Consider the following 27,782-nt stretch of genomic DNA (forward strand, 5'->3'; position numbering starts at 1 on the left):
TGTGATAGGCTGAATTGTATGTTTCCCTCCCCCCCCCCCCCGCCCCTCACCCAAAGAAATGTTGAAGTCCCAACCTCTGGTGCAGGTGACTGTGACCTTATTTGGAAACAGAGTCTTTGCAGAGGTAACGAAGTTATTTAGATGTAATCCAAGTCATGCTGGATTAGGGTGGGTTCTCAATCCGACATCTGGTGGCTTTATAAGAGAACAGAGTGAGAGATTTGGACTTAGACACAGGGAAGAATGCCCTGTGAAGACAGAGGCAGAGGTTGGCTTTATTCTGCCACAGCCAAGGAAAGCCAAGGATTGCCAGCAACCACCGGAAGCTCGGACAAAGCAATGAGAAATTCTTCCCTAGAGCCTTCAGAGAGAACATGACCCTGCCAGCACCTTGGTCTCAGGCTTCTAACCTCCAGAACTATGAGAGAATAAATGTGTTGTTTTAGGCCACTCAGCGTGTGGTATTTTGTTATGGCGGCCCTGGCAACCTTATGCATGGGAGCTTCAGAGTTTGACTGTGTTATCTTAGGAGCAGCCAGCACGACCACTTTGGGTGGGTTTTGTGTCTGCTGACTTTCAGGGAGATACCCTATACCAAATACATCCACGTTCGGCTTTGCGCGGCTTGACTGTGGAGCCTTGCCTGGAGGACACCCAGGAGTGGAAGCTTTTCCCAGGCAATCGGATGGGATAGCAGGGAAATGGGAGAAGGAAGGGGTGTGCCCTCCCCGACCCTGCACAATGCCTGTAGAACCCCATAACCACTGAGGTGGAGGAGGGTGCTAGGCGTTTCAGGGGTTCACACAGAATGAAAGAAAGGCTAGGGTGACAGCAAGTTGGAGAAAGCCTCCTGGAAGAGCCAGAAGTCAATGATCTTAGAGCACCAGGAGATTAGCATAAGGAAAAAGAAGTGGTCTCTGAGGAATGCAAAGCTTGAACAGCATCGTGGCAGAGGAGTACGGCGATGACGTGTTTGAAGAGCAGGAACCAGGTGGTGAGAAGGAGAAGTTGCACAAGGCCTGAGAGCAGATGGTCGTATGAAGGCCTCCTCACCATACCCGGGATGTCATAGTTCCCTGTTTCTCAATTTGGGGCTCCCTGGCCACTGCATGGGAATCACCAGTGGTGCTTATTGGGAATGCAAGTTCCTGGGCTCCACCTCGGCCATGCTGAGAGTGAGAATCCCAGTGAAAGGGCCTGGGAAGCTGTGTTCTCACCAACTCTGAAGGTAGATGGTCTACCCATGAAGTCTGAAAACCACTGCTGCAGATGCTTCATCAACGGCTAATAGGCTTACCCCTTGCTAGATAAAATTAGGGGAAATTCAGAAGAACAGAAGAGAGAGGGAAAGGAGAAGAGGGCGTTTCTGGAGAGTTTTAGGATAGCCCTTCCCCAGTCGTCTTGCTCAGGACCTCTGTGTGGGCCACGCCGGCTTCCCAGTGCACACACCTTCCCTCCCACTGTTGGACCACAGCCGACTGGTGCGTTTCAGGGCTAGTAGACTGGAATCACCGGCCCGTCGCAGCTCTGCCACCTACTGGTGGTAGGGGGAGATGCAGAACTCAACGCGGAGTTCCCGCTGATGAAAGAGCAGTTTCCGAAAACACACACACACACACACACACACACACACACACACACACACACACACACACACACACACACACACACACACACACACACACACACACACACACACACTCACACACTCACTCACGCACGCACGCACGCGCGCGCACACGGACACCACCCACCAGGGCCCACTGGCCCTGCGAAGCCGCAGCAGCAGCTGTTGGTTCACCTGTTGCCACAAGTACAGATGCATTAGATTTCTCAGTTCAGGGACTGATGAGATTGGAGGCGGGGGAGGGGGGAGGAAAAAGGAAAGCAAAGCACAGAATGGTCAGCAGAGGCTCTGAAAAGATCTCTTCCTCCTTCCTTCCTTCCATGAAGAACACAGGAGGTAAGGATGATAGTGAGAGTTGTGAAAAGTGCCCTCTGTGGGGGAGGGGTGGGGGGAGGCAAATGTAAGCCGCTGAGGTCCTCCTGGCTCCCAGCCCTAGGGGCGGGGAGCAGGGAGAGGGGGTGTGAGCAGCCTGCCCTCCCTCAGCTGGGCTCTCCTGCACCCAGGGCACATGAGCACAGACTGATCTTATGTCCTTCCCCTGAAGCATACTGCTGGTCAGTATTGTGGTCTCGTCTGCCTCAGTTTCCCCGTCGTAGCCTCTGCCTCGTGACTACCTGCACTGCAGGCCCACTTGTTTGGGGTGAACTTCTGTCCTTGCCTTGTCTCATGCGGTGATCTTACGTCAAAACTGCTGGGGGTTGAGTTTCATTGACCAGGTTACCTTAAGTCTTTGGGAAAACAGTCAACAGATCACAGCCATTCTCAGGAGTCACAGATACTTAACACTTGTGGAAAATGCTCCCTGGCCTGCAAACGCTGCCGGCCAGTTCCCTTTGCTCTGACGGTTTCTTGTTCTCCCTCCCTGCCCTTGGCTCTCTTCCTTCCCCTCTCTGAAGCTGCTTGGCTGGCTGTAACCTGAGCCAGCTGAGGGAGGGAGCAGGCTGGGAGGGTCTCTGAAGTGGGTGTCCAGGCAATGAGCTCTGGCCTTTGCTGGTGGTGCCCTACTTTGCTCTTGCCGTGCATGACTTGGTCATTGTGAAACCACTGTGGCTTGGCAAGGGCAAGCAAGTGGACACTGAATGCCACAAAGCATACACAATCAGGGCAAGCTTTGTCTCAGGCCAGTAAATCAAATCCAGCCCGACCCAACACATTCCAATGCCACACAACACAACACGATGCAATCCAATCTAACCAATGCAACCCAATCCAACCCAACCCATCCCAACCCAATATAACACAACACACCAAAATAAAATAAGCCCAACCAACAGGCAGTCTTATAGCACCTTATTTACTCACCTCACTCTGCATTGATAGAACTGGGGAGGTAGGAGACTGGGGAGTGGATTTTCCTGGTCATATTCCATCCCTTCTTTACAGGATGGTTAACAACAAGGGAATGTCGAGGCGGCATGGTGAGAGCAGCAGGTTCAGGAGTGAAGAGAGCGGTGCCATGAATTTGGGTATTCACTTAACATCTAGGATTTTGTTCTGCATCTGTTGGCATGCTGGGGCCTAAAGACATGTTACTAACCTGGCTCACCACACTGTGAGGATACACTGAAACAATGGACCCAAAAACTCTTTTTCAAAGTTTAAAGGTTTAAGCTATTGTTAGCTGAGTAACTGCTTTATAGACAAGTTAAACCTATGTTTTCAAATCTTAGCCTAGAGGCCTTTAAGAGCTGGGGTTTCTACCCCACAGTGACTCAGTCGAGGAAGGCTAAAATAAAAAGCTGTCACTTACTCCACCATTTTTTCCCATGACTCCAAATTGGTTGATTCCATTTATTCTTTTTAATTAAAAAAATTTTTTTAACGTTTATTTATTTTTGAGACAGAGAGAGACAGAGCATGAACAGGGGAGGGGCAGAGAGAGAGGGAGACACAGAATCTGAAACAGGCTCCAGGCTCTGAGCTGTCAACACAGAGCCCGATGCAGGGCTTGAACTCACGGACCGTGAGATCATGACCTGAGCCAAAGTCGGACGTTTAACCGACTGAGCCACTCAGGCGCCCCGGTTGATTCCATTTATTAAAGAACATATCAAGGATTTCCAAAACTCCAGTTAGAAAGCTTGCCTTGAAGAAATGTGTTATTCCCTTAACGCTCACACAGAGGACCCAAACACAAGAAGTTGGCTACGACAGAACTGAGAGAATGTGGATTATTCTACATAATCCACCTCCGACACAAGGTAGGGAGCCTCTTGGTGGTGTAGTATTTTGTGTTTTTGGTGCTTGAGACAGTAAGTAGATTCTCACCTTTTTTGAGGGGATAAAAATGCTCACCTTCAAGGGTCTTCTTGTAGGTTCTCCAAATTGGGAAAGTAGAGTATGGGTGATTATCCCCTCTTATAAAAGTCAGATTCCGCCAGTTCCCGCCTCTGAAACATACACTTCCGCCTTGGCTTGTGGCATCAAGCCCAGTGCTTGGAAGAGCATTCAGGGGTCTCTTGTACCTGCCTCCAAACTACCACCCCAGGCTTCCTGCTCACCTGTCCCTCTGAAGTCATCTGTCCTGGCCATAGCTGGCCAGTCCCCACTGCACACACATGACACTGTCTTCCATCCCCACCTGCTCATGCCAGCCAGTCCCAGGACACGTTCGTCCTTATAGCTCCTTCCGTGTGAATCATATACCTCCTTTAAAAGTCAGCTCAAAGCACCACAATTCTGTGCAATGCTAACCATTCTTTCCTTCTCGTGGCCACACACAGCCTGTTATCTCTGTACTTCACTCAGGAGGAGCTGGGTGTGGGCGATAGGACATGTTGGCAGAGATCCGGTAGAAAATTCTCAACTTACCACCTGTTGGCTGTATCTGACCTCAGGTATGTCATTCAACCCCTCAAGTCTTGGTTTATTTACACCTGTGATGTGAATAAAAATAACTCTCTCCCTTATTTCATCAGAATTGTAGCTCATTTATTAAATCAACAAGTGTTTATTGCAGACCTACTAAGTGTGGTGTGGATTAAATTAGATAATAGATATGAAACTGCTTTCTAAATTGTGTTTTGTATCTGAGTTGTTTTAGACAAGAAACCTTTGAGGGTAGAAAGTAGCCAAATTCCCTTTGAATCCTTTGATTCAAAGATTGTATCTTCTGTGGCAACAGTTTACTGTGTAAACAGTAGGTGCTCAGTTAGTGTCCAACCATGGCACAAACTAGAGAAAACAAGACTCCCAGAGATTGCACACAGTGGCCGATGGAAGAGCCCACAGGGTCCTCTGTCTCCCTGGCCTCAGTCACAGAAATATCTCCCCTGCTCCCAGACCCTCCGACCAGCTCATCTCAGTCGCCAAATGAAAAAGGCAGGGAGAGAAAGCCATAGAGGAAGTGCATAGGTTTCCATTGGATAAACAAAATGCTTGGGAGAGTGAAGAATAGATTATTGTTAATTATCTGACGCCCTTATTTATGTAGTGTCTGTGATAATAATAATAATAAAAACTCTCTGGAGTACTTGCAGCCCATTGGAGGCTGAGGAAATAATTACCTGCTTAGAAATCTGGGAGGAAATTAAGTGGCGTGAGACAGTTTTGTTGCTGGCTTCTTTTTGTCTACCTTTCACTAGTGCAACACGACAAGCTGACATGAGCAGAGTCCTCTGGGCTGAAGAGGAACAAAGAAGTGTTTCCATCCTGCTTTTCCCTGGTCTACCTTGAGGGACAGGAAATAAAGCTCGCTGCCTAATGAATGCAGCTACAGGTCAAGCCAGTGGACTTCATGCTACAGACCAGGGATGTAGGGACATTCTGATCTAGCGCCCAGGGCCTTTGGGGGGGGGGGGGCGGTCAGTGGGGCTTGTCTTGGAACCTGGAGAGTAATGGCTTGTACAATCTCCTTCTCCCTTCCCGAGATTTCTTGACGCTCAGTTCTTCCATCTTTCCCCTCCCCTCAAGCCATTGCCTCCATTTCCCCTCCTTGCTAACTGGGGCGAAAGTTGGAAGGCCCCAAGAAACAGAAGGGAACAGTGACCCCTGGTGGTTGGTGCTGGCATGAGGCCCACCAAAGGTAACCAAGGGAAAAGGTCTGTGAGGAGGAAGGGCCCGAACGCAGGTTCCATGCTTAGAGTCAGCCCTCAGAGTATACTTCACTTTGTTTTAAGTCTTAGGTCAGTAAGGCACATAAGCGCTGAGTTGTTGGTGGTTGTTTGTTTGTTTGTTTGTTTGTTTGTTTTCATAATGATACATAAATTAGGGTTTTGAAAATGACATAGGATTTGGAGAGGAGTTCCAGAACCAGCCCCTAAGCAAGATTTTGGTGGAAAAGGAGACTTCTCTTTAGTTCTTCAAAAATGCTGCCATTCTCCAACCTGAACCATCCTGGTTTCTGTTGTTCCCTCCATTAATCTTCCGCCAGGCACCCCCATTCTCTTCTGTCGTGGAAGAACTGTAGCTAACAAAAGCCCATATCTAGCCTATATAATCGTGTAACCTGGACCAGAGAGTGCACCTAAACCCACCATTTTGTTGATGGTACCTAGAGAGACAGGCAACCTCTTCTAGATCAGGGCCTTTCTCTTTACCCCACTCCACCCCACCCCCAAAGGTCAGCTTCCTCTCCCTCATCAGAATATTTGTATCTTAAAAGATGCTTAACCCAAACAAAAGTGCCTCAAATGCTGGAATTCGAAGATGGCAATGACTGTGTGGAGAAGATATCTTTTGTGCCTTCCTCAAAATGACTCCCTATTCATTTGTAAGTTTATGTAAGTTAAGGCATGGAGCCTACTTAAGCTGCTGGGCTGGGAAACGGGAGAATGTTCTCATTTCTCAACTGAGTGAGCCCTCTCTGGTTGTTCAGAGGCAACCTGAAGGGAAGTGGGAAAATGTGACTTTGTGTTCTTCTCTTTCACCACTGACTTGCCAAGCTGTGTTCTTAATCCATGAACTGTGCCAGACCTGATCCCAGAGAGAAGGTGAGAGGTACAGTGGTCTAAATTCTGGCTCTGGAAAATGTCATTGTGTCGCGATTTCACAGTCCACCTCTAGCATGGCAGTGGCCAATGGCAAGTCCTTAGCAACCACTTTCTACCTAAGCACCAGTCCTGAATCTCCAAAGGCAATCAGACACCATCAACTGGCCGTGCCATCATTATCGCACATTCAGCAGATCTCAGACTCACTTTTCATCTTGCCACGCACACCAGTTCTCCAACCCAACTTGCCCTTGGCCCCATCAGTCCCTTGGTCATCCAGACATGACAGTTCAGAGTTGTCACTGATCTTCAAGCTCCATCACCTTCTATCTTCCTTCTTTTCCTCAATTCCCACTGCCTGGAGGCTAGGCCACAGTCTTTTACTGTCACTCCATTTCTGGTCTCTCCCATTCACACCACCTAATATAAAACCTATGTTCCAGGAACATGCAGTTTCCTACAGCAAAAAAGGCTTGTAAAGGAGAGTTATTTCTGTATGATCCCAGACTGCCACCATTCATCACATTTGATCCCTTAAGATATCCTCAGAATACATTAAATAATACTTCAACTAATTTCATCCATAAGACTTTGAGTAACCATTATTAGCTTAATAGTGACTCTGGACTTGAAGAAAAATGATAGGGACACAAGGGCATGTTCCTGGAGTGGAATGTGATAGGCAGAGGGGGTTCATGGAGTTCAAGGACCATCCCCACCCATATTCAGGAGGCCAGCTCCACCTTCAGACCATCAAGAAAGAATGAGTGTTATCCTATTATGAATCTCAGTGTCAATATGGACAGGAGACCAAGCCTCTCTCCCTTACCCGTGATGCAACCATGAAACATGAGTGACAAGAGAAGGGTCTTGGAGTACCCTATGGACCTCCTGTGATAATAACTGAAAAATTTAGATGAGCAATGATGATGACGGTGTGCTAAATGCTTTTCATCTACTGACTCATTAATTCTTCCTGTCAGCCAAATGTGGTTGGTGCAGTTATTCCTCGTATTTTACGAATGAGGACACTAGGGGTTGGAGAAGTTGACTCATTTCCCAGGAGTCTCATAGCTAGGTCATGGCAGAGCTGGGTTTGGAGCCCACGTTAATGGCCTGGGGAACCCATGTGCTTACTCACTACATAATTTCTTGGCCAAGCCTGGAAAGCAACGTCCTGACAGAGTAAGTGTTGGCCAAATAAAGAAAGGAACATAATATTATTAATACGTTACTGTAACATTAGTATATTATACTAACATATTGATTCTTAATGTTAATATTCCAACCAGTGGCTTTCCTGCTCTAGTGGTTACCTCCCACTAGGTCTAGGTTTCCACATCTGAGCATGAGGAGAGACAGTTCCCACAAGAGCAAGGATGGTTGCTGTGGGTTTTGCGCAGCGCCTCAGAGTTGTGAGATCAATAGTTTAATTGCTGTGAAACATGGGCCTTGGTGATGCTGTATAAATAATTGTAATAACTGTGGCCAGTGACGGAGAGGATGGTTTTCCAATATCTTATTTTAAAATGCATTTCTCTGCAATTAACTCCACAAGCTTCTGGCAGAATGAGTATCCCGTATAGGCACTGTTTTTCTTTTTTCTTCAAGACCCTTCAGCTCTGATACCTCATGCTTTTTCCAGACTCTCCCTCACTGGGATCAAAGTTCACCCATCTGACTCGAGGAGAGTGTCTTTAGGCCCCTCAGCGGAGGGTGGGGGCGGCTTAAAGCAGAGTCTCTGTGGTTTTCCTAGGATGAAGGGTGGTCAAAAGACCCTTTGTGATAATCACAGCCAAACTCCCCCTGGCCCTGGGGCCCCTCAGCTTTCTGCATCTGTGAATTCCAGCGCTGTCTGGTGATGTCATCCCCGGACAGGGACGCCCTTCTCCACTCCAGAATTCTAAGCCCCAGGAAGGCTGTTCCCCACAGTGTCTTTGGGAGCAGATTTTCTGACTGCAAACCATTCACATGCCTCACCCAGGCCTCATGAATTCCTGGGTTCTCATTTGAAATAGTTCCAAGTGTTTCTTTCTCAGAGTAGCTGCTAGAAAGAAAGAAAGAAAGAAAGAAAGAAAGAAAGAAAGAAAGAAAGAAAGAAAGAAAGAAAGAAAGAAAGAAAGAAAAGAAAGAAAAAAGAAAGAAAAGAAAAGAAGAAAAGAAAAGAAAAGAAAATGTGGACAGTGGCTGCAGGGGAGATGTGTGGGAATAAAGACAGGGCGAAATAAGTAACACTTGGTGATCAGTGAGACAGTACTGAGCAAAGTCCTTTCCTCAGAAAAGATCCAGATAGTTTTTGCTGGACAATAATGAACCCTGTCACTATGGTGCACGACAATACCTACTTTTTTGTCAGTTAAGCAAACGTAAACTCCAGTATAGGGCTCTACTCCCTGGCTTTGTGACCTTGGGTTAGATGAGTAACACACAGCCCTGCTCTCAAGAAGCACACAGGCAAGTAGAAAGACGGGTACACACACAAGACCCCCTGTTGTAATGTGTCACAAGTGCCCTGATCAAGGCACGCGGGTAAGTGCTTCTAAGGTACCTGCAGGAGATACCAAGTCTATCCTGGGAGACGGTGGGGGAAATTTTTGGAGAGAGTGAAGCTGAGCTGGGTCTTGAGTAAACACCAAATGTATCCCACACTTACTTCTGACCCTTATTTTGTCCATACAAAAAAAAATTCCTAGATAACCCAGGAGCTGGGGTTACTTCAAAATTTTGGTATAGATCCCAAGTGAGCAAAATTTGACTCTCTGCCTAGTTCAAGACTTTGTAAGTTTACTGACATTTGAAAGGAACCCTTAGCCATTCAGCCAGAAGCCAGATGGTGTCACTGTGACCAAAGTCCTTCCCGAGGTGGGGGGTGGGGGGGTGCCATGTGGTCTGCAGGGTGAGCGGCTGATGCCCCATCCTTGACTGAGGAATTGTGTTCACCTTCTGGGAAACCAGCACCTTGGTACTTTGCACTAGTAAACATAGGCTGTTCCCAGCCTCACAAAAATACACACAGGTGTCCTTGGATGGTGCCCCTCGAAAGGGCTGATGCCCCAACAGCTTGATGAGGCTGCAGGGAAAGAACCCAGAGCAGAGCTCATCAGAGAGAGCAGATGTCGAGGTGATAAGCACTTGTCTGACGCTCCCTGGGTTATTTATTTGTCAAGGAAATTGCCAAACTGTGCCTAGGGGCTAAGCAGCAGTCCCGTGGCTTCATGCAGACAGCTCTGAACAGTCTGACAAGTGGGAACCAGAGAGGGCTGGCTGCTGCCACCGCCCTTAGCGTTAGAAACGGCACTGATGGTCCTTGTAAGGGCAGGACATCAAAGAGATGTACGCTTGGGAGAGTCTCTGAGGAGCTGGGGCGCTGGATCTTTTTTCCATTGTGAATAGAACTCATGCGTCCTTTTGTTAATTTGCCAAACTTCTATTAAGCAACTCTGGTGTTCACAGAGCTCTTGGGGTCCTTTCTAGAGGTCTGTGCTCTGCTGCATTAGCATCATCTTCATCTGCCTCCTAACGGACCGTGCACAACTCCATGCTGCCTAGACTACTTTCTATGTACTGGACACTTGAGTCAGAGTGCTTCACAGTCCGCCTGATGAAGTCCTGGCGGCAGCCTTGAGCTTGGAATTCTGAGCCCAATATTTCAGATGAGGACACTAACTCAATCCTCAAGTTCGGCCTGACGTCACAAACGTTAATAAGAGGCAGAATCAGGAGGCCGGCCCGGCTGGCTACGCAGCCGTGTGCCTAAGCCCGATGCCGCAGACCTGCCCTCAAGGTGCCGACTCTTGTGGCTAAAGCCGACATCCTGGAAGCATGGGAGCAAATCGGGAGAGACTTCCACGTGGGCCGAGGCACGAGGCAGCTTCAGTGGCTGCACGGGCACCTTGGGTGACGTGACACGAGACAATCAGAGCGGGGCGGGTATTAATGAGAGAGCTTTTTGGCCGAGTGTCTCGCGCCAGGTTCCGAGGGGCACCTGGGGTGGTTGAAAGGCAGCAGGGAGGAAACCGGAGGAAGAAAGCAGGTGAGGGAAATGGTGTGAACAGGAGTGTGAGTGGACTGATCCCGTTCCTGGAGGGAACCTGCCTGGCAGGAGGCTCAAGGCTGTACTGAGGAGTGAGGGGATGCTGCACCTACACCTGCTTTGCCTGGGCAGTGCCACGTGGTTGCTGGGTGAGGAGGAGGATGGATGGGGTGGTCTGTGGAGTGAGCGAGGGGTATGGGGGAGGCCTGGGGTGCAGACCTGGGCTCTGCTCTAGGGTGCCCATGGCAGAATATAGAGGATGGTCTGAAGACGGAAATGGCTGGCTAAGGATGAGAAAAATAACTAGGAGACCCGAAGGGTGGGGGGCTGCCTCCGAGCTGGGAGAAAACTGGACAAAGCCTACAGCCTTCATTCAGCCACCACTTGATTCTTGAGTCTCTACTCTGTGCCAGGCCCTGTGCTGGAAGCTTCTGTCCTCCGAGCCAGGAGCCAGCTGGTTAGGACCCCTGAAGATCCTGGAGGCCCTGCCACAGCTCATGCAAGAGTCCATCCATCTCCAGGCTCTGCTCTACTTCCGTTCTCCCTGGGTGCTCCAGCTGGACAGGGGTTTCTTCTCGTTCTGGCACAGCTGCGTGGAGCACCTGCTGGGTCCCACTCCGGAGGAGCTAGGTTTCCAGCAGGAGAGAATTGCTGACTGCACACCAGCCTCTTGCTGTCATGATGCACCTCTGTGCATTAACCCCTTTGTGACTGCAACCGTTGGGGGAGTGCAGAAGAGAGGGGATGACCTCTTATTTGACAGGGGACACATGGAGCTCAGAGACTGTGTGGAAGGACAGGGTGAAGAGTGATTTGTCTCTCATAAAAGAGGCAGGAGGGGAGTGTGGATGAAGAATCAGGAGCACTGATTCTGGGTCCAGGACTCTGTCCCTGACACTATATGCAACATGGCTTCATCTCTGGGAAACTGGATGCTTCTCAGCATCCTGCCAGCTCTGACTCTGCCTCCTGCCTGCGATGGGTCCTCAGAGATGCCTCTCCTGTCTGTGAGGCCAGGCTGTGGTACTCCACTTCCCCTCCTGTGGCTTGCCCAAACCATAGGCATGAAGCTGCTTTCTTCTTTCTCCATAAAGTCGCTGGCTTTCTGAATCACACCAAAGCGGAGACAGGCTCAGCGTTTCCCGGACAATCCCCCAGCTTCAGGACAGCCGTGTGAAGGTGTGTGCCTCCATGTTGGCAGAATGCCCGTCTGAACATTCTGTCTATGTGCACAGACCCTTCTCTACCCAGTTTCCTATCTTCTGTCCAGCAATGCCTCCTTTCTCATCTTCCTCAGGTGGCCCAGAGTGGAGCCATAGGTCCTCTTCTCTTTCTAGCGCCTAGGTGACCTTGTCGGATGCTGGAGTCCAATCTGTGGGCCACATCTGATCTCTCTACAGCGCACACGATTGCTACTCCCACTGGGGATGAGTGGGAGTCACGGGATCAATTCATTTGAATTGCCTCCATAGTGATCATGGCTAACTTTTATGGAAACTTAACTGTTACCCCTTTCTCTGTGCTAAGTGTTCTACACGCTTGCGACATGATCAGACTCCCACAATACGAATAACGATATCTGTTTGACATCTGAGGGAAGTGATACTCAAAGTTTGGCAGATTTATCTACGGCCACAGAGTTCCTGAGTGGCAGAGGTGGGGTTCCCGTTGTCTGCTCCTGGGCTTACCCCCATGCTCTTCTGCCTGCAGCCCCATCTCAGGAGCCAGAGGACTCGGGTCTTTTGTAACGTGGATGAGACCACGGTGCACCTGCCAAGCACCGGAACCTACCGATGTGTGTAAAGCACATGGCGCGGCTCGTGGCAGACGGTGAATCAACTCTCTATTCATCTTGTTTTTCCAGGAGTGGGTGCGGTCTGTCCGGGCTCCTTTGTGGCCAGAGGCATGCGGGAAGTGGCCAACCAGGCTTTGGGGTACAGGCTACTCAAACGAGTGGTGACTCTGGGGTTACACTCTGCATGACCCACCCAAGCTTCAAACCTGTAACTTGCCCCATGCTCTTTGGAAGGGTGAGTCTCTGGAGGGGTGCAGCAAGAGAGGCTGGTTTTAAATATTTTACATTTGAGATGTGCTGGCTTGAGCCTTTTTCTGGCACTTCCTTGATATCCGCCATGCTGACCTTCCTTTTTATTCCGTCTCTCCTAGACTTGTTCTTTGTGTCAGCACCCAAACGGGTCGGGGGAGGGACGGAGGCCACCGTTCCCAATTTTCTCTGTTTGGGGCAATGCAAGGCGACACGTCCTAATGGCAAGCTAGAAATCATCATTCAGTTTCATGAGTGTGTGTTGACAGACCCAAAGGGACCCATTTTCCCGACAGCGTTCGGTAACACGGCACGGGATTCACGCACGCACGGGGCCTAATTAATTACTGTTTACACTCCTGCAGTTCCCTTTACATCCTTTTCCTCCTGGCTGGAATCAGGAAACCAAACCAAAGCGCCCTCATTGTACTCTTCTGGGGCAGCTGAAGCTGTGTGAACACGGAAGCAGGGTCTAAGCCCACATTCCGAGCCCTGGGAATGGAGGCAGGAGGGTGGTTACAGCAAGAGTCCACTCTGTGGCGAGCCAGGGCACTGCCGGCCCGCTGGGGTCCGGGCTGCACAGCTCCGGCTTCTCTCCCGTGGCTGAATCTCCCAGTGAGAACACCCCTGCCTGTCTGGGTTCCTTGCTCCGTGCTGGAGCTCTGCATGGTGAGGACAACTTGTCCTCACCATGGTGAGGTGTTGATGAGTAGTCGGAGCATTTCCATCCATTCATTTATTCAACCAGAATTTATTGAGCGCCTACGACATGGTGGGGCTCAAGGGTTTGGGATGCGTCCACCAACCACAAAAGATAAAGACCTTTCCTTTTTGGAGTTTACATTCTAGCAAGGGAGACCAATGATAACACAATAGATGAGGAAGTCCCAGAGTAGGCGAGAAGCTCGCAAGTGCCGTGGGAAAAAGAAAAGTGAATCCGGGAAAGGGGTTGGAAGCTCCAGAGAGGGAGGGGGAGGTTTTAGGGTGAGAGCCCTGGGGGCCCCGGGATGTTAGGAGTCAAGTTCTGTCTGCAGGTGGCCCGGGTTTGGGGCCAGAGGAATATTGACAGTGAGTGCCTGGGTCCCAAGGGAGCTGCCCTTGGCAGAGGGTAGACTTACAGCCCTTGAGTGTGGCTGGAATCTGGAGGTCACGGTGTTCACCGCCCTACAAGCCAGGGAACTCTTCCATGGGCACGGGGAGACGTGGTAGGGGCCCCTTTCCCTGGACAGCTTTACCCCTGCAACCCTCAAGTCACCGTGATGCTTAGACCTGATGTGGGTATCTGTCTTCCTGCAGGCCCCACACACCCTTCCCAGGCCCTCCCCATCCATGCAGGGGCTGAATCATCTGCCTTCCGTCCCTTTGTCGTACACTTATAAAGGGGAAGTTCTCGAGGCTGTGTGGGAGTTGAGATGGGAGACAGAGAGATCATGTGTGTGTTGAAAGGTGGGTGTATGCCCAATGGTTGCAACTGTAGCAATTGAGGCCCAGAATTAGTTTCTCAAGTCATTCATTCATTCATTCATTCGTTCATTCATTCATTCATTCCATCATTCATTCATTCATTCAACAAAGGAATGCTTACTGTGCCTGATGCTGGCACTCTAGGGCTCCTCAGCCTGTGTGGCAAAATGCCGAGTGACAGTGACCAGGTGACATCACTCAGAGCCTTGGGGGGCCAACTGAATTAACTGTATGAATAAGATCCAAAAGGCTCGTTATTTTCCTCCTGAGAGACACCGTGGCCCTTCAGTGTCCCAGGAAAGTGGATCCTGGTCACTTATTCCCCACCAAGTGTTCTTCCTGCTGTTTCTGCCTCAGTGGGAGACAGGCAAGGCCAGCACAGAGAGCCAGGACACCTACAAGAGCCAAAGCTGTGTGCTTTAGGCTCTTGAGGGGAGCAGAGCCTGTATCCCTCACCTCTTCCTTGGGCACGCCGCCTGCCCCCTCTGGTTTACAGCCCACCTGCCCCGACACAGGCTCCATTTTGCAAACTGACTCCTCTATGGGTACTTGTACAGGAGTCCCTTGAGATCCTGGGTACTTTGGAGACTTGCCTGGAAGGGACACGGGCCTAACTCCGGCTCTGGCATTGCCTGAATGTGGGGCGTACCTCTCTATAAGCCCTGCCCCACTAAGTCTGTGAAGGGGGCCTGGCCATGCGGCCACCCACATGACTGGGTTTCCCACTTACCTTCGTGTTTAGGTCCGAGCGTCTAGATGGAAACTCAGTGTCCTGGGGACGTCTGTCCTAGGCTTTCCTCAGCCCCAACCCCACCTCTCTAGTTCCAGTTCCAATTGCAGGCCTGCCAGAGGAGACCCCACCCTCTCCTTCTTGGAGCTGGGCCCAGCCCGGAAATCTGGCAGTATAGACCTTGACCAGGAAGTTTAGGGCAAATGAGAATGGAAAGAGGGGATCCAGGGGGTGGCCTGCATCTTTAAAGACGAATAGCACTGTTTGCTCATTAGGGAGATTATTCCAAGCAAGAAGGCAGCCAGAACGGTCTAGTGCAAGCATCTGCCTGCTACTAGGAGACGGTATTTATTGTTCAATCCTTCAATGGATGTAAATAAACAGCCCGGCCCAGATAATGTTCCAATAAACAAACAAGCAGCTGCCAGGAGCTCCCCGGATGGCTGACCTTTGCAGAGGCCACCCTGCTGATGTTTTAATAGCGCTCTGCCTGGCAATGCAGACACTCACCGTGCCAGGGAGGAAGAGAGGTGGCAGCGGACTGGCAGAAGGGCTGGAGGGAAAGGGGGCCTCGCCTAGGAATATCCCCGGGCTGCAGATAGAGCGGGAAGGGCAGGCTGGGGACGCCTGTGCACCTAGATTAGGTGTGCCCGTGCATGCTTTCCGGCTGTGTGGGCCTGTCCCTGGTCGGCCACACGGAAGGGATGGTGCAGGGCGTCCTAGACGCTGTGATGGAGGTTCCTGTGTGGTCCAGGCAGGACCGGTGTTCAATCATTTGGTCCTAGTGTGGCCCCACACATCGTTGCTTCTCTCATCTTTATTGAAGAATATTTGACAAATGAAAATTGTATACATCTAAAGTGTATGACTTGACGTTGTGATATATATACATACACTGTGAAATAGTGGGTACAGTTGAGCTAATTACTATATCCATCACCTCACACAGTTGCCCTTTCTTTCTTTGTGTGTATGGTGTGTGAGGAAAACACCTGGCAAATTTCAAGTATACCCTATGGTCACATTGCTGCATATTAGATCTTTAGAATTTATTCATCCTGTACAACTGAAACTTTGTATTCCTCGACCAACATCTACCCATTCACCTGCTCCCCAGCCTCTGGCAACCACCCCTCTACTCTCTGCTTCTGAGTTTGACTATTTTAGATTCCACATATAAGTGAGATCGCGAAATATTTCTCTTTCTGTATCTGGCTTATCTCACTTAGCATGATGCCCTCCAGGTTTCTCTATGTTGTTACAAATGGCAGGATATGCATGTATGTATGTATATGTATGTATGTATCCATCGTGTGTATGTATGTATGTGTATATTATATATATAATACATACACACTGTATCTATGTGATATATAGATCACATTTTCTTTATTCAGTTGTCAACAGACATTGCGATTACTTGAATGTTTGGCTATTATGAATAACTCACAGTTGTTAAATATTGAAAGTCTTCCCTGTGATTGGTAGCTAGCTGTGCCCCCAGGACCCCGAGCGCCCACACCATCTCAGCCGCCCTTTGCCCCCAACAGTATTGCCTGGTGCAGCTGGGAGCTTCTGAGATCCTGCCCCTGCAAGCATGTCTTCTGACTGCTTGGTTTTCCCTCAGCAGTTCTTAAATGTTTTGACCGTCACCCAGGGTACAGGGGGTTCCTGACATGCAAGAGGTGTGCCCAGAGCGCCTGTTGCCTGAATGTGGGAAGAGGCATGGCTGCATCAAACGAGCTTGCTGAGCGCTAGACTGGACCAGAACCGAGCACCCACGGCTGCATGTTGTAACTTGCTTGGGCTGATGGGGCCCACACAGTTCGTTGGAGCTTACAACTCGTGAGCTCCAGAAAAGCGAAGACAGTTAGGAACATGCATCTTGCTATAAATTGAAGTTCCCAGGAGACACAAGGGCATTGTAGCAGGGGAAGGAAGTGAGCAAGATCTCAACTGAAGCCACCTCCAGAAGGATGGTCAGCAGCCAAATTATTAACAACACTGCTTGGAGAGTGTAGATCAGAACACAGGGGTGACAGTAATCTAGAGGTGTGCCATCCAATATGATAGTCACTGGTCACACGTAGCTATAAAGTACCTGAAATATGGCTGGTCCATTCTAAGGTTTGCTTGTAAGTATAAAATATATACACATCAGGTTTTCGAAGATTTAGTACAAGGAAACAAATGTCAATTTTTCACTAACAATTTTTTATACTGTATACATGTGAAAATAATAATATTTGGGGCACATTGAGTCAGATAAAGTAGATTATTAAAACTAATTATAATTCATTAATTAATTTTACCTGTTTCTTTTTTTATGTTTATGTATTTTTGAGAGAGAGAGAGCAGGGAGAGGCAGAGAGAGAGGCAGAAAGAGAATCCCAAGCAGGCTCTGTGCTTGTCAGCACAGAGTCCAATGCAGGGATCAAACCCATGGACTGTGAGATCATGACCTGAACCCAAATCAAGAGTCTGATGCTCAACTGACTGAGCCACCCAGATGCCCCTACCTGTTTCTTTTTTAATGTACCCACTAGTAGAAAATTTAAAATTGCACATGTGACCCACACTTATGACTGGCATTATATTTCTGTGGGGCAGCACTGGTCGGAAGAACGTTCTGTTGGGTCTTTGGTGAGACCTGAAGGGACACCACGCCCTACCACAGAGAATACACTTACACACTCAGCCTCCTCAGGACAGTGCTGCGTGAAGACAACCACATTTTCCCCCTCCGGCCCCCTTTTTCATATTTTTACTCTTACTTCCCTTGGCCAACATGGATATATCTTTATAAAATCTGTTAGTACCACTGGGGCGCCTGGGTGGCGCAGTCGGTTAAGCGTCCGACTTCAGCCAGGTCACGATCTCGCGGTCTGTGAGTTCGAGCCCCGCGTCGGGCTCTGGGCTGATGGCTCAGAGCCTGGAGCCTGTTTCTGATTCTGTGTGTCTCCCTCTGTCTCTGCCCCTCCCCCGTTCATGCTCTGTCTCTCTCTGTCCCAAAAATAAATAAACGTTGAAAAAAAAAATTAAAAAAAAAAAAAAATCTGTTAGTACCACTAATTGTGCTACTCCAGGTCAATCTTCCTATGGACCTATGAGACTTTGTCTCCTAGGGTGGCTTTTAAATAAATCTGGTATTACCCACTATGTGTTTTATTAGTCAAACTTTCGAGAGTTGGGGGTGCCATGTTGGTAGCCCACATGCTCCCTTGAGCCTCTCTTGGGGCTGGGCTGATAATTCCTGGTTACACTCTAGTCAGTGGCTAGGTCTCCTGGGAAGAAGGAACAGAGGCCTATGAACACCCTCTGTTGTAGCATTTGCCACTTGGCCTTATTTGTGTGATAGCTGAGCACTTCAGGAGGCCTCCTGGAGGGCAGGACGAAGATACCCCTTTCTTCTCCAAACGCTAGCTCGGAGCCTAGAGCACAGTGGCATCCCATAAAGGCACTTTGGATGATGATGAATGAATGTGGAATGTCACTCTGTCAAGGGACGTGTAGGGTTAGGGTGTGATTTTCTCTTCGGTGTTAGCCTCAAAGAATAACATCTTCTAAACACCCAAATTTACATTAGCAGCGTCTTTACATTTTGTACCTTAAAAAAAAAAAAAATCTACTTTCTCACTGCTTAGGTGATCCACAAGTATCATCTGCATTGTGTAAAATAATAAATCTTATTTGTCCTGATGTGTACAATAATAAATCCTGTTTGTTCTTAGCTGTCACCTCACAAACTTCAGGTGCTGACTGAACCACAGCCACTGGGCAACGCATCTCCTTTGATCTCAGCTATGTCTTTGTGGCCTGAGGCATCTTTCCAAGGCTGTTCTCGCAGGCATCTGGATTATGTTTCTACCTTATCAGGAGTGAAATGGACGTGATATTCTGTATTCAAGTGAACTTGGCCAGGAGAATGGCTTCTGTTTGTCTGTTTTCCCCTGAAATCCTATTTGAATGCTGCTTGAATGTTGCTGGCCATTGGACTGTCACAGAGGATCTAGAACAGTGAATGATGACACTAAGCTCTCCTTTCTTGGTCCTGCCTCTCACTTTGAGTATTCCTTGGTCTCATTCTGATCAGTCCATGGTCCCATTGGTAGAATGTAGCTTTTTTTTCCCATAGGGAGTTAATCATTTATGTAGTAACTACTTATTTTTTTCCCATCTTTTATAATTACCAAATACCAGTTGTATATATTTAAGATATACAACTTGATATACGGATGTATTGTGAAATACTTGGCACAATCAAGTTAATTAACATATCCATCGCTTCACATAGTTACTGTTTTCTTTTGTGTGTGTGTGTGTGTGTGTGTGTGTGTGTGTGTATGTGTGATCAGAACACTTAAGATCTACCTTCTTAGCAAATTTCAAATATACAATTCAGTGTTATTAACTATAGTCAATTGCTGTATTAGATTTTCAGAACTTATTCATCTTATAACTGAAACATTGTGCCACTTGACCAAGATCTCCCCATCTTCCCCAACCCCCAGTCCCCTGGCAACGGCCATTCCATTCCAGTCTTTGCTTCTATGAGTTTGACTATTTTAAATTCCACATGGAAATGAGATCATGCAGTATTTGTCTTTTTGTGTCTGACATATTTCATATAGCATAATGTTCTCCAGGTTCATCCATCTTACTGCAAATGGCAGGATTTTCTTTCTTTTTTAAGGCTTTACATATATGTACATATACATATATATATATATATATAATATGATAATATATACACATATATATGTTTTGTGTATATATACATATATAGCAAATATATATGTATATGCATATGTATATGTGTATGTGTGTGTATATATGTGTGTGTAGATATAGATGCATATGATCTTTCCTTATCCTTTCATCCATCTATGGATATTTAGATTGTTCTCACATCTTGGCTATTGTAAATAATGCTATATTGAGCATAGGAGTGCAGTTATCTCTTTAAGATACTGATTTTGTTTCCTTTGGATAAATACCCAGGAGTAAGACTGCTTGATCGTAAAGTAGTTCTATTTTTAATTTTTGAGGACCCTCATACTGTTTTCCATAGTGACTGCACCAATTTACATTTTTTAAATGTTTATTTATTTATTTTTGAGAGAGAGAGAGAAAGAGAGAATGCAGCAGGGAGGGGCAGAGATAGGGAGAGAGAATCCCAAGCTGGCTCCACACTGTTAGCACAGAGCTGGATTTCATGAACCATGAGATCATGACCTGAACTGAAATCAAGAATCGGATGCTCAACCACTGACTAAACCATCCAGGGCCCCCCCCCCCAATCTACATTTTCATCAACAGCGAGCAAGAGTATTCTTTCTCCACGCTCTCGCTGACACTCATCAGGAACTACTTGTTAGTACCAGCCATGTCCTGGGTGCTGTGCTGGGTGGGGCTACAATGCTGAGTCTCTGTGCCCATGAGACACGCAATCCCAGGCCTTTTGCACATGTGCAGCTCCCCTCCCCAGACTTTGCTGAGGATGCCCCATCTTTCTGTAGTCGCTCTCCATCATTGGCCTTCTTGCTATCCCAAAGGGCTTAGAATCATCTCCCTAGTTTCCTGCTCCCTCCTTGAGACCACTTATGCAAAATATTAAATAAAACAAGTCATAACACCAGTGCTTGAAAAGTCCCCCAGTGCCTACTTCTCCATGCAGAAAACGGGTCTTTTTCTGTCTCTAAGTCAGTTCTCTCTCCTTGGTCAAACTGCCCAAAGTCCCACAGAGACTCATTATTTTTAAATACCTTTTCATGTGGAACCTTGTCAAAGGCTTTTGGAAAAATCTAAATCGCTAAGAGGCAAGCACTGAGCTAGGAATCAGGAGACCTGAGTTCTAGACCCAACTGTCACTGGTTTTATCACTGAACTTTGGGCAATGCATAAGACAGCTCCAACCTCAGTTTCTTCATCAGTAAAATGCGGATTATTATGCTAGTGGTCAACATCATAAAAATCTTACAACCATCCAGTGAGACAATGTTACTTAAGAATGCTGTGCAAGGTATAAAACACAAATGTAAGGGATCATTCTTTGAAAATTCATGACAGCATCTTCTTCACTCATGTGCATGATTCGCTCCCGAAAGAACTGTAGTGGATACAGAGATGGTTCGTCCAGCACTCTAAGGGTGCTGTTTGTTTAATACCAACTGCTTTCATTTCTTGAAGGGATGCAGGTTTATATAGCTGAAAGAACCTGGTTCAACATGCACTGGTGTGGTGTGTAAACACAAGGAGGCACGGACAGAATCAGTCAGACCTTGGTATGGGTCAAGGCCATGCTGTTTGCTAGAACAGCAACAGTAAGCATGAACAACTTACTAAACCTCTCTGTACCTCACCTGTAATTGGGACAGTATCAATGCACAGAGTTCTGTGGTTTAAATGAGAAGCTAATATATGTAGAAAGGCTGGCATGAGCCCTGGCACACACTAGCCACCCAGTTATTAGCAGTTCTTGTTGCTATTGTTTGTGGGAGACCAAGGGAGCCCACAACTGGGTCATCCTACCTCAATTTTATGATTGTCCATCACTCAGCAAATCCTACCACAAACTCCTTTTATCCAAGATCTGTGTGAGATTCTTTCAGCAGGGAGATGAACAAATGCTTTCCTTTCTGTTTTCTGAGATAAGTAGTGGACTGGGGAGGTGTATGAGGAGAGGGAGCCCTGCCTTTCCAATTACTGATTTCCCACCCAGGTGGAGTGTGGAAGGGGGTATCATAACCCCATCCTCCCTCCCTGGGGAAGGCTCATGAAAACTTGCCCTAGGTGCTCCCTGGTCCACCCCCTCTGTCCCTGCCCCAGCTCACCTGGCTTCCTCTGATGTCTACCTATATCCAGCCTGTCACCTTGCTCTAAAGAGCAGGGAGTGGGGGACCAATGATAAAGAAGATTGATCAGACACTGAATCCAATTTCCCTTGGGGATTAGACCATGGGCACTGGATGGGACTCATATCTAGCAGCATTCCCTAGGGGAGCCTACTCCTGCCGGCAGCCTGAGGGGGCTGGAGACAAGCCAGGGTGCTCAGTATCACTCTTGTCATTCTTGTGCTGCTGCACCAGAGTTGACTCACAGCTGGGGATGAAGCCTGGCTGGGCTGGGGGCCAAGGCCATCGCCACACGGTCAGACTTGGGTGGTAATCCCAATTGGTTTTGCATGAACTCTCATTTCATTCAGATTAAGGAAAGACCTGGCCAGGATGGACATCTGGTGGTGTGGGGGTGGGTACAGAAGCAGGAGGGCTATTGGAATCTGAGGCATTTTGATTTTCAGAGCTAAAAGTATTTTCTTTAACTCCTTTATCAGTTTTTGGTTTTGTTTTTGTTCTCATGAACTTAATGGGAAATCTGCAAAGAGGAGGTTTAACTTCATTGATTTATTTCTCCATTTTTAAAATAAATATTTGTCAAGCTCAAGTATTTCAGCATCAAAATTAGGAATGACTAGTGAAAACCGCTGGAATTGTGTAGACCAGAGACAGACGCTGACCTCAGCGCCCTGCCTTTATTTGGGTGGCACCCCCCAGGGAGTAAACATGAGAGCCATCAAGGAACAAGGTCTCATGTAATCGATGATAGGAAAAGCATGGACTTCAGAGTGGAACTGGATTCTCATTCTGTCTCCAGATTTTAGATCTCAGGCTAATTGTTTCATGTACCTCTGCCTCATTTTCCTCATCTCTTATATCAGTATATCACGTAGGACTTTCGATGTTGCAGAAAGCCCTTTTGTTCCTTTAACGATAAGGAAATAACTTGAGTAACTAGAAAGTCCTGACATAGGGCAGGCTTTGGGGTCATTTTGTGCCTCGGGGGTGTCACCAAAGACCAATTTTTTTCCATCTCTGTACCTTCCCTGGTTTCAACTCCTCTCTTTATTACAAGACGGCCGCCCACAGTTCTGGGAGCTAGCTGTTTCTTTGACCCTTTTGAGGATGAGGAGAAATTCTCTGTTCTCTGATCACAAAACACTGTCTTGCCCTGCTTTGCTCTGAGTACACATGTTGATTGGCTTGGGCCTGTTTTCTTTCAATCACTGTGGCAACAGCATGAGATTAAACTGATTTGCTTGTGCCCATCAGGGAGTACCCCCAGGAAGCAGGGGGTGGGTCCAATCTTGCCCCAAAGGTGAGAGAGGGTGGAATGGATGCTAGAGGGGCCATGCAAGTCAGGACAAATGACCACTAAGCCCACAGGATTGAGAGGATTACACCAATAAGGAATTATGTGCAAAACCATTTCTCAGTGCCTGATGTGTAGGAAGGGCTTAAAAATAGTGCTTAAGAGGAAAGCAAACAAACAGAGCCTGGAACGAACCTAAAATCAAACACATAAATCACAAAATAACCTAGTGTCAAAATTCGGTGAATTCAAAAGAAACGAGAAGCAGCAGACTTTCAGATGAATTGATGTCATCAGTTGACATTACTGTGGTTTTTCCCTTCTGTAATTTGGTTCCTCTGAATAACTTCTCTTCTCCTTGATCTCATGAAAGGTTAAAAATTAAAAGTAAGAGGACATTATGGGAATATATGGAATATAATTGTTCTTTAGTTTTGTTATTGAAATCTCTAAAATTACATTGTGGGTACCTTACAGAGTCATATACAAATGGTATCTAATCAAGTTTGGTGACCCTGTAGCTACTGCCTCTCCCTGTCTCCCTCCACTGTTCCCCTCCCCTTCCCATGTTCCCTTGGTCCCAACTTAGGTGAGTAAGTAGCATTATTAGGGCTGGGCAGTGATTGTGTTGAATCCATGAGCCCAGACTTTTGACGATTCTGATGCTGGAGACCTGGGCCAGCACCCAGGGTCGGATGAGCATCATGTGGGGTTGGGAAGTCCCTGTCTTTCTAGATTTGTCCTCCACTATGGGGGATGTGGGCAAAAGTCTCTCCTGGTTGTCTCCACATTGTCTAAGCAGTTCTAGGAAGTCCTGTGGATGGCCCAGGGGTAATCTACTATGCTAAGTGTTCTCGGAAGTTTGGAGATGACTCATGCCCAATACGCATTTTCCTGGAATACTCATGTCCCCTTCTTTGGGAACATAAATAGAACCTCTAGGGCCTACATCTACTCTAAAGCTTGAAGCATAAGCCAATGGTTTAATCGCCAGAAGTAGCCCACTCAATGTGAAACTGCTTGGGTTGGCTCCTTGCCTGGTTCCCCTCAACAGTATGGCAATGATAGCTGGGTAGCAGTTTCAAAGAATCAGCCCACATCCTTACACCCAATTTATTTCCTGAGCACAAATGTAGCAAATAATATTGCCTTTCTATTACATGATGGCACTGATCTGTGGCAGTTTCAGTTACCCATTATTCACCCAATCCCCAGCTCCCACTCCCTAATACCAACCCCATCCTCTTCTCCAAAGATATACAAGCCAGGCCTCAAAGACTTAAGTCTGAGGCAGAAGTAGCCAGAGAGGATAACACTGGAGAGGTAGCCAGAGAGGATAACATGCTTTGTGGAGCCCAGTTTGGTCTCCCTGCCTTCCCTTCTCTTTGCCATTCCCAGCAGGGAGCCCATGGGGGGCTTCTATCACTCAGGCTCCTCAGAGCCTGGCCTCTGGGCACTGTGGAGGCAGAGCTCACTGCCTCTCCCTTAGCTGTTGGGAGGGTCTCTGGACTGTAGCTTGACTTATAGGATCTGAACTCACATCATCTCTCCTTTTCCTCTTCTCCACAGATCCGGGTAGATGGGCCCAGGGGCAGTGCCCTCCAGTATGAGACTGTGCAGGTGGTAGACCCCGGCCCAGTCCTCCGGGATATGGCCTTCTCCAAGGACCACGAGCAGCTCTACATCATGTCAGAAAGGCAGGTAAGGCTCTTGGGCTCTGTTAGACATTAGTCTTGCAGCTAAATGCTAGCCTGTGGCTCAGTAGAAACCTACAGGAGGCCAGCTGCAGAGGGGATTTGATTTATTTGGCTCGGTGTGTATCCTTTTGGTTAGCTGCCTGGGGACTGAGGCTGAGTGCACTGAAACAGGGGATGAAACATTTAAAATATCAAAATATCTGGGAGTCTAGAACAAATCCACTAACTTCAAAGTGATGGTGAGTATAGATTCAGGGCCAGCATTTACTCTCTTTTGAAGAAACATGGTACAGGTACCCAAGTTTTTTGTCTAGATTTCCTTACACAAAGTACAATCTACTACCAAAGTCAGCTTCCTGGACCCTGGAGGTCTATGGTGGGCAAGGATTTGCTGTCCAAAAATCTTGGCTGAGGGAGCATCATAGAACAATCAAATGGATGGAGATTCAAAACACAGGGTCTGTGTGTATGAGGTGAGATGATATAGCTGGTGTTCTGAGACTTCCTGTGTATACCTATAATTCTAACATGAAGTTCCAGCAAATTCCATGAGGCCAAGCCAGGAAGAACAGAGGGTGCAGACATTACTGTTAACTGACATTGAGTAGCAAGTAGCAAAGCTGGGATTGTTTCTGGAATTCAGCTGAGTACTATGTAAGTTCTTCAAGGGTCCTTGAGCTTATACAAGGACTGATACGTCTGCAGCAGGCAGAAGTATAAATATCACCTTGAAAATTCCATATATTTAAGAGTATATCCTGGAGTGCACAGCCCAGAGTGTTCCACCCCTCAAGACACACCCACCTCAAGAGTGGATTAGCACTGCCATACCTCGTCTCTCTCATCTCTATGTAGGATGGGTCATTCCCAGGAGCTGTCCCTCCAGTCCATGAATATGTATGTGACAAAGGCAGCAGCCATGAGGGGCAGATCCCATCTCTTTATTCATCTTCATTAGCAAGGCCTGAACTCCCCAGAGGACCTTGCCGACAGAGTCTGAATTGTTCTGCCTGTCCCCTCTCTGCACAGTGCAGGAGATGAATACTACATTATGCCACCCACAGGGCTTGTGCATTATGCCTTGGCAGCCCACAGCAGCTCCACCCTCCCCAAGAGCTTGATGACATCTTCTCTTGGTGTGGGACTCCCCACTCAACCACACTGGGACCCATTGTGGTGCCCTCATCGAGACTGCCGTGGCTTGGGAATTGTCTGGTGTGGGGCTCACAGAGGAACATTTTACCCCAGGAGCCAGGACGGGGTATGAGGCTGCTCCTTTGCTTTCATTCCTTGCTCTTTTCCGATGGGGCCCACACTCCCTACTCCCTGCCTACCTTTGAGGCCCTAGACGCTGATGGGAAGCAGCTTTCCTTGAGTCCCTCAGAAAAGACTCAATACCTCTACAAGGCATTAAGTATTTCAGGTTTTCTTGCCTTAATGTAAAAACCAGGATTCCTGAACCTAGAACTTTGAGAACTTCCAAAGATGGAAAATATATGCTGTGCGGAGCCTCCTCTGATAACTGAGTTGGGATTCTGAGCTCCTTCTCCTCTCCCATTCTGCTTCCCTGAGAGCACAATCAGTGGTTAGTACCTACCCAAGCAAGGAGAATAAGGTGCACTGAGAGCTCTGGATTATAGAAAAGAAAGGAAACAAGAATGGATGGGGCCAGGGCATTCATCCATTCTGGGACTGCTCCTCACAGAGATGGAGGGCAGCCTGCCATCAAAATAAAATCCCAGATGTCTCGACACTGGTATCCAGTGGGTTTGCACATTCTTTGTGGACAGTGGTAGCATAGCACAGTTAAGCGCGTAGGCTTTGGTCTCATAAATTCTGAGCATGAACCTTAGCTCCACCATTTACTAAGTATGATCTCAGGTAAGTTCCTTAACCTCCGTAAGACTCACTGTTCTCAACCATTGTATGGAAGTAATAATAACATCCGATAGTGTTCCAAGAATCAAATGATGTAACATGCATAACAAACATGAACCAAGCCTGGCGTGGAGTAAGGGCTTGATAAATGGAGTCTCTTATTTTTATGACATTGCAACAGAAGCGTCTGGACATGGTGGCTGTGTTTGAAGTCAGGCATGGGGTGGCATCAAGATCCTGGGTGATCTATCAGGTATAGAGCATAGGAGTTCAGGTCAAGGCCAAGGTGGGTAGGGAACAGGGATTCAGTCCCAGTGGAAAGCCCATCAAAGACCCAGAGCCTGCTTTGAGGGCATGTACCAAGTAGAGTTCGGGGCAAGAGCAGCCTGGTAAATACACTGGGGACCCTCCAGCCTCTGTCTGCTGGCGGGTTGGTCTCAGCCACATTGTGTCAGGACACCTGAGTCTACAGGTTAGTCTGTATACGCTCAGCAATGATGTCTGCTCTGCCTGAAGGGCACTTCCTTTCTCATCTGGGTAATTCTGACTCGTTTCTCAAAACCTAGCTCTGCTCCACAATCGGTGATTGCTCACTTGTGGTTAGACACCTCTTTGGTAGCTCTTCTCATACTGGGCTTTCTCTCCTTGTCTTTCTCTCTTACCAGACTTTCAGCAGCTTGAGGGCAGCCCTGTGTCTTCTTTGTGTGTCTAAACCTCACCGAATAGGCCCTTGATAATTATTTGATGAGTTAATTAACTAATTAATTATTGATTGAATCCCCACTGTCATCATTGACCCGGAACTGGAAAAGAGAAGGACTGGAGTGCCTGGGTAGCTCAGTGGATGAAGTGTCTGACTTCGGCTCAGGTCATGATTTCATGGTTCATGGGTTCGTGCCCCGCGTTGGGCTCTGTGCTGACAGCTCAGAGCCTGGAGCCTGCTTTGGATTCTGCTTTGGATTCTGTGTCTCCCTCTCTCTCTCTGCCCCTCCCCTGCTCACACTCTGTCTCGCTCTCCTTCAAAAATAATAAACATTAAAAAAAATTTTTAGTGGGGCACCTGAGTGGCTCAGTCGGTTGAGCGTCCGACTTCAGCTAAGGTCATGATCTCACGGTCCATGAGTTCCAGCCCCGCGTCGGCTCTGTGCTGATGGCTCAGAGCCTGGAGCCTGTTTCAGATTCTGTGTCTCCCTCTCTCTCTGACCCTCCCCCGTTCATGCTCTGTCTCTC

General features: G+C 47.8%; 1 protein-coding gene across 1 annotated transcript in view; it reads left to right on the forward strand.

Annotated features, from left to right (window-relative positions):
• The window catches only part of PLXNA4 (plexin A4), a 369,863-nt gene that overhangs the window by 182,223 nt on the left and 159,858 nt on the right, over nucleotides 1-27,782 (forward strand). Inside the window, exon 3 of the mRNA XM_025929240.2 lies at nucleotides 24,547-24,678. Coding sequence (XP_025785025.1) covers nucleotides 24,547-24,678 — 132 coding nt within the window. The remainder of the gene's footprint in view (nucleotides 1-24,546; nucleotides 24,679-27,782) is intronic.

Source organism: Puma concolor, chromosome A2 (assembly GCF_028749965.1).
Source record: "Puma concolor isolate L17-30 chromosome A2, mPumCon1.1.hap2, whole genome shotgun sequence".
In the NCBI taxonomy this organism is placed as follows: Eukaryota; Metazoa; Chordata; class Mammalia; order Carnivora; family Felidae; genus Puma; species Puma concolor.